The sequence below is a fragment of the Pygoscelis adeliae genome, unplaced genomic scaffold (assembly GCF_000699105.1).
Source record: "Pygoscelis adeliae isolate BGI_AS28 unplaced genomic scaffold, ASM69910v1 Scaffold390, whole genome shotgun sequence".
Taxonomy (NCBI): Eukaryota; Metazoa; Chordata; class Aves; order Sphenisciformes; family Spheniscidae; genus Pygoscelis; species Pygoscelis adeliae.
The window spans coordinates 315,877-322,876 of NW_008823921.1; the positions used below are offsets into that span (position 1 = coordinate 315,877).

Genomic DNA, 7,000 nt, shown 5'->3' on the forward strand with positions numbered 1-7,000 from the left:
AACATTCCAGGTCAGGTTGGACGGGGCTCTGAGCAACCTGATCTAGTTGAAGATGTCCCTGCCCACGGCAGGGGGGTTGGACTAGATGGCCTTTAGAGGTCCCTTCCCACCCAAACTATTCTATGATTCTATATAAACCCAACATATAAATGAACTGCTTTCTGTGCAAGTTCCCTAACATGAGCTACAAACCCACTTATCCAATACTACCCGTAGGTGCCTACTCTGCTCATCTACTTTTTCCTTTGGATGGCCCATTTAAGTAATCCATCTCAGCACGTAGTTCCAAGTCAAGAGAACCTTGTATCAGACCTGCAACTTCAGCTCCTGGGAGTTCTTTTTAGTCAGATCAAGAGACTGCAGCTCTTTCCTTAAGTAGGACTCCAGTTGCTCCAAGTATCGTGGCTTTGGAATGGTGAGAAGGGCCTGTTTATTGCTGCAGAGACACAGGAAAAGAATGGACCCATGGACTTATGTGTGTCATGTATAAGAATGAACTCATAATAAATCAGCTCAAGGATCTTGGTCTTCTTCCTACTGCCCATTGCTTCACAGCAGGACTTTATTATTTTCCCTTACATGAGAGAATATATATGTACTACAGTTAAAAAAAAAAAAGAAAAGCATTCAATGGCCAATTTAAAATTCCTTGATGGAGCAGGTCCCTATTCAAGACATCCTGCTATTATTGCTCTTCAGTTTAAGAACTTCATAATGCTTTTTGGTATAAAAAGCCAGGTGAGTGGGTTCTCTGTTGCAGAAAAGAATAAATGCTAATTACGTTATTTGAAATGTGTCAAGGAAAACAGCCATTTGAAAAGAGAATTGATACTACATACATACTACATCTCCTGAGGTTCTAGGTTCCTCAGGAGGTTCTAGGCTAAATGTCCCTTTGCTGGATGTTATCATGCATATTTCATATTAAAACCAGCTAGAATTAAAACAAAAAAGCACAACTATCCTTATTTTATCATCCACAACTGCGTCCTGCAGTCTGTCAGGGCCCTGAGTGAACCAACAGGCTCTGCGACCTCTTCCCCCGTCCCTGGGGGTTTAGGTGCCTGTGCTCAAGGGGTGCTGGGACCCCACAGGGTGACAGCAAAGCAACCAGGGACAGTGACCTGCCCAGCAGGGCGCAATGCCACAGGACTTGAACAAGAATAGCAGAACAGGTCCCTTGATGGTAGCCAGGATCATTCATCATTCGGTGACGGTCAGGCAAATCCGCAGTGATGAGGAAGGTCCGATGCCAAGCTGGGATGTCAAGTCAGCAGGCCAGGGTCGGTGAGGTACAAGATGGACATGGCTACACCATAGCTCCAGCAAGAACCAAAGGTGAGGAGCCTGACTAAAGGCTTCTCACATCTCTTTCTCACTCAGCTCTTTTTACAGCGCCTGGTCCCAGGTTACCCAGCTGTGCCGTATCAGAACCGATCTTGAGCCCAGGCACCCAAATGCCTAGGACTGGAGAGCTGGCAGAGCCTGTTGATGCAGCTGGGGCCCTGACAGGATCCTGTATACTGCCAGTCAATGAATCATTAAATGATAGCATTGTACGGTAATGTTTATACTAAGCATGACTCGCTATTACATAAATACTTGACATCTCCTAGAGAGCTACTAGTCAGAACCAGCAATGTCTCCTCTGTTGTGCTGAACTCTCGTGGGGTAACCCAACATCACTGTTCTCACTAACACAGAGAGGTTCTGCTCTGTGAGGCCTTGTTTTTCAAAAACTCTTTCCAGCAATCCTGGTGACTTAACCAGTAGTACGGGCTGAACTTACCTAGACTGCCTCTCCTCCGGGGCGCAGCAGGGTTTGTGATTCCTTAGGACGGTCTGCCCGGATGCAAATGCAGGCCACGTGGACCAACGGCCTCTAGCAGAAAGCTGAAAAGATTGAAAGGAAAAAATCCCTTTGCTGTACCTGAGCACTACAAACTCACAACAAAGAGCCAAAATCCAGAATCAATACAACTGCCTACGAGTGCAGTCAAACAGAAAGCCAAGGGCCGTACCCTGAAACTCTTCTCAGCCAGGACTGACCACACCTAAAAACCAAGCAAACTTTTTTGTTCTTTGAAGAAATCATCTTCCCAGACTAGTACCATTTGTTAAACACCTCTGAACAATCTCCTGGTAGCTATTGTTCATGCTGCCTAGGTTACATGATTGTGGGAAACAGTTCATATTTCTGGGTGAAAAATGGTTTCTTGGTTTACACTGGGACCGCCGGAAAATAAAGCGTCACACAAACAAATCAGAATCTTGCATTAATCCAGATAAAACCCAAAATGTCAGGTTTGACTGAGGTCCCGTTTCCACTAGGGAGTTTTGCGCTGGGGTGTGCCCTAGTAAGGGCACACTGAGCTGGGTTAACTCATACAGATTATGAGTTTTAAATGCAGGTTGGTGACCCTGTTTGACGCAAAACAGCTGAATTTGCGCCAGTGTAGAACGTAATGAAGATAAGGTCTGAGGGACAGTAAAAAGAACACGATGAATGAAATGTCCTTCAGAAACTGTAAGTTCTTCTGAAAGCAAAATCTTGTTAATTTTAAGAAGCTGTTAAATTCTATCTTGGAACTTTCTCAGTATTTCTTTGGGAGGAGAAAAAGCCAGCTATGCTGGATTGCTCTACTTTATCTTCGTTGTTACAACAAACTAGTTAGTTTGCAATCGTCCAATACAAATGCATCCCTATTCTGGCTGCAAAATTTATAAAAAATTAATCATGGGCAAACAGGGGGGTTTGACTTTCAGACCCCAAACTTCAGACTGACCAAGCCTTGAAACAGTTAAATGTAAAGCCTCGGAAGTTTAAATGCCCTAATTTCAGTGCAAGAAGCAGGAAGATTACATTGGAGAAGCAGTAAGATTCCAATTTATTGGGTTGAAAATCTTTTGTACAATGAGGAAAGTGCTTGCAGAATGTCCCAGCTCTAGGGACAAAATAACGCTTTAAGTTCTTGTGCTAATGTAGCACATACGGCTTGTCACAGAAGTGGCACATTTCTGAAATACAACCAAAATGCTAATGAAAAAAAACCCTAAAAATAAATAACGCGTGACTCTTACAGACCTTAACCTCCCATTAGTTTGTTGGTATACATGTTCCTGGAATTGATTTTCTCATAATTTGGATGTAGATTTTTCCCATGTTCATTTATTTTATTTATTAAGACTGATAAATACTAGGGAGCAGACGTTCCTGTAGGATGCTCTTATCCTATGATTAAACAGCATGCGGTCGTGTGGTTTCTTTTTTTTTAAAACTATATGGGTCAAATTCTGGCGTCGGTACTTGGCATGTATGTCCACTCAAAAGGTTGCAGCCAAGAACAACATTTAGATTCCTCTCCTCTTCCCTCCACCCTTAAAAATGCAGTAATTAATTCACAAAGATGACATCTGAATCTGAGTTAGCAGCAAATACAGATTTTGTCTATATATATTAAAGAAAGATTAAAACGATTAGAACTTGATGGGCTTCCTAATAGTTTGGGAAGGTCCCTGGGCTTCCAGCAAGATTCAAAGTTGACCAAGTTAGCTGAAGTTTGGAAGTTTCACTGGAATTCTTCCACTCACCCGAGTCTTCTGTTTCTTGGACAGGGTGTATTTCAGACTGTCGATACGTGTTTGGCAATCTGGAGTCTCGGAGGAAGATTCAGGAGCGGTCCTGTGCAATGGCGAGAAAGAAACGTTTCAAAATACACAGAATTAACTAAATACACAGTTGGAGCTTGAGAGTCTAGCTCATGTATACCTAAGGTAAACAGCCAGTTATGAAGTGCCTGATGGATGAAAATATCCCAGTGTACAGGGAGGGACTGATGGAAACATTTGTGGTGCAGCTGAGCTCCAGGATTTGCTATTTGATAACTGACACAACGTTTGGTACCTTCCTCGCTGTCGCAGTGACAGCGACCAGGCTGAACCCTGCAGCTGGGCGAGCCTGAGCGAATTGGTTTTCTGAAGAGGAGAGATCAGAAACAGAGCTAGAAAACCTGTTACCCGTGGGTCAAGAACCGGGATTTGGGGTCCCAGAAGTGCCTGCAAAGCCAGTTCTCTGGCCTGACAGCCAGTAGAACCGGCAAACCATGGAACAAATATAACCAGGCACTCTCTTTCCTAGACTAGAAACTGGCATGTGTAGGCGAAAGGCCTTTTAAGAAGTAAACATACAGTTGCACGTGTATTTTAGGGAAAATTAGGGTGGCCGTGATATAGTAAAGCAATCCGGAGATCACAGTGAATTTGCAGGCGCTGCACTGGCACAACACGACCGCACACTCGGCTTGATATCTGAGCATTGGCGTCAGCTGCCAGCACGGTTTCACGCTCGGGTGGCAGGTAGCTGTTATACCTTCAGCAGATCTAACCCTCCAACCATCCGCTTCCCGGGGGAGGTGTGCGTAGGGTGAGCTGGACTGGCTTTCAGGAGTCCACCAAAGGCCAGCACAGCGTTGGGGTGGGAGATCGTATCTGGTGGGCTGTTGGATCTCCCACCCTAGCGTATAAAACGGCAGCTTCAAGCTGCAGCTCTGTAAAATGTGGTAACAGCTCAGCCCTGCTGAAAGGGGAGGGCCGGTTTCCCTCCCCACCACAACAGGCTCCTGCTGTTTAGGTAGCGCTAGCTCTACTGTACGCTGGGCAACTCTCTGAGCTGTTTTAGTTCGCTAATCCAAGGGAAAACCTGCAGTTACCCGGTTTAAACCGACTAAAAACATAACATGCAAGTTCACCCCTCAGTGGGGGAGGGATTCTGCAGCCGGCGGTGAGGATGGAGACGGAGACCCCAAGCAGTTGGGTCAGCTAGCCCAAGGAACCACACCTTTGGGTGAGATTCCCTGAGACACTGTGAGCTGATCTAGCAGCTTACTGCTCTTGAAAAGCCCTACCATCTCCTCCTCCTAGCTGTATCCCCCCGCCGTTTACCTTGCGCTGCTGCCACTGCTCATCAGACCTCTTTATAAGCTGCTTTAAGGCATCGCCTCAGCAGAAAACTAACCCAGCATCATCTTTGAATTTTGCTTAGTGACCACGCACAGAAGACGCTTCGCTCTTGCGAGAAGATTGTACCCAGCACAACATGCTTTCATGGCGCAGTCCCACCGGCATGAGGAAGCCATGGAAGCTTGTGCTGTGTGCCTGGCTACAGGGAGGCGTGGAAAGGCAGCGGCAGCTGGGAGCCAGGACTGAGAAGATCAAACTCCGCTGGCCAGGAGCAAGGAGCAGGATGAGTAGGAAGTGGCCTATGGACAGAATTGCAGAGTGTTCTGAAAGTCTCCAGTCCGTAACAGACCATTAAACATATAGTAACTCATGGTTTAGAATCTGAAGGGCACTTTTCATGCATTGAAACAAAATAAGGTTCCTAGCTATCCAGAAATGCATCTTCTTCTCATCTGCAGCTAAACTTGCTACCAGTTTGATACTCAAAGTACCGAGCACTCTTTGCTCCCGTGTGCTTTCATAAAAGCTGAGTGCACTTACCACCCAGGACCGTATGTCTGGTTTTTTTCTTGCAGGATGGGATTCTAAGATAACGGCAATCTTTACAATCTTAACGGCAATCAGTCAGCACACTACCAGCCAGGACAGCTTTTAACTCACCTGACAAAAGCAGGGTCTCCGACTACAAGACGGCCCGTGTTTGGAAATTAAAAGGTGCCTGTTCCCAGGCAACCACATTAAGTGGGGGGGAAAAAAAAAAAAAGTACCTACGACTTTTCCCATGAGTGAAAATGATTGTGGGATTATTACTTGGACGGTGGTACAGACAGCCTGGATTTGGTACTGATGGCTTTTTCAGCATTGTGAAAGCTAGCAAAATCGAAGCAAGAAAAACTTGCTCGTTTGATGAAAGGTACTTCCCAGGAGTGCAAAACGTGCAGCTTCAATATAATCAAAGTTGCTTTTACTGTATGTAAATTTTCTTGAATGGATGTAGACGTGGCTGTCCATATCGGAGCTCTCCAGCAGAAAAGGCAGCGATAGCATGCTTTTAGACTACCTGCATCACACAAGCCTGAGATCTGAAGATAAAAACCTATCTGTGGGTGTAAATTAGGCCTCCACTGTGCCAGAGGGAGGCTCAAGACATTCACAGAAAAGTAGGCTTGGTCACGAACACACCAGAATTTTCCTTTTGGGGCAGCCTGGGCAGTTGTCAGAGCCTCCAACGGGCCTTATTTACCCCGGCCAGCCTCAGCTGAGACCCTCACCCACGCACCCTCTTGCCAGTTGGTCCAGGAGCTCCATTTAAGCTCAGGCCTGACCCTCCGCACCCTGCCTGAGCTACTGTGTAGCTGTAACTGTCTTCAGCCCCGTCTCCTGGCTGCGCCTTGGACCTACGCTGTAGCCTTGCCTCCAGTCCTGTCCCTGAGCTGCTCGCCCTGGACCCGATTCATCGCTTGGCCTCGTCCAGGACCAGAGGTAAGTGCTGTTGGGGAGGGCCTTGCCTGCGCTGCAGTCGCCTTTGCCTCGCTCTCCCGTGGGGAGCAGCCCTGCGCTCTCAGAAGGCAGGCAAAGGCTGGCCGGCAGAACAAAGACCCGTGTGCTAGAAGACGCCATCCCCTTCCAGGAAAGGAAAAGAAAGGAGACCTCTCTGCTTTTATAACTGTTCTGAAGTATTCAGACTGACTGGAACGAGGTGTCGATGGTAGAGGCAGATGCTTAGATAAAGGAATGGTATGGAAAACAACTAGTAGGGAGAGACACCGCTTTCCAAACTGTGAACTAACTGCAGCTAGCTACAAACAGTAACAACGGCAAAGTGAATTCCACAGGAATCGCTCAACAAGTTCCTCGCTCCGCTGTGAGTGAGCGTGGCCCTCGCTACAGAAGTGTTGTCTCCTGAAGTCCCAAGGGCGGTACCTGAAGGCCTTCCCCGCTGTTTATTTACACTTCCAGACAGGCTGCTGTGGCGAACCGCGTCCTGCCGCCCCCGGTCTGCTCCGAGGCCGGCCCTCGGCGGGCGGGGCGGAGTGACAGC

The 7,000-nt window shown here is 47.0% G+C and overlaps 2 protein-coding genes across 2 annotated transcripts in view; one reads left to right on the plus strand and one right to left on the minus strand.

The window, feature by feature from the left end:
* TSNAXIP1 (translin-associated factor X interacting protein 1) overlaps positions 1-4,396 on the minus strand; it is a 25,604-nt gene extending 21,208 nt beyond the window's left edge. The window contains exons 1-5 of the mRNA XM_009319970.1: positions 4,370-4,396; positions 3,905-3,975; positions 3,592-3,682; positions 1,790-1,893; positions 313-436 (exon numbers count right to left, since the gene is read on the minus strand). Coding sequence (XP_009318245.1) covers positions 313-436; positions 1,790-1,893; positions 3,592-3,682; positions 3,905-3,975; positions 4,370-4,396 — 417 coding nt within the window. The remainder of the gene's footprint in view (positions 1-312; positions 437-1,789; positions 1,894-3,591; positions 3,683-3,904; positions 3,976-4,369) is intronic.
* A 726-nt stretch (positions 4,397-5,122) lies between these two features.
* Positions 5,123-7,000, plus strand: part of RANBP10 (RAN binding protein 10) — an 83,192-nt gene continuing 81,314 nt past the window's right edge. The window contains exons 1-2 of the mRNA XM_009319979.1: positions 5,123-5,246; positions 6,331-6,441. Coding sequence (XP_009318254.1) covers positions 5,123-5,246; positions 6,331-6,441 — 235 coding nt within the window. The remainder of the gene's footprint in view (positions 5,247-6,330; positions 6,442-7,000) is intronic.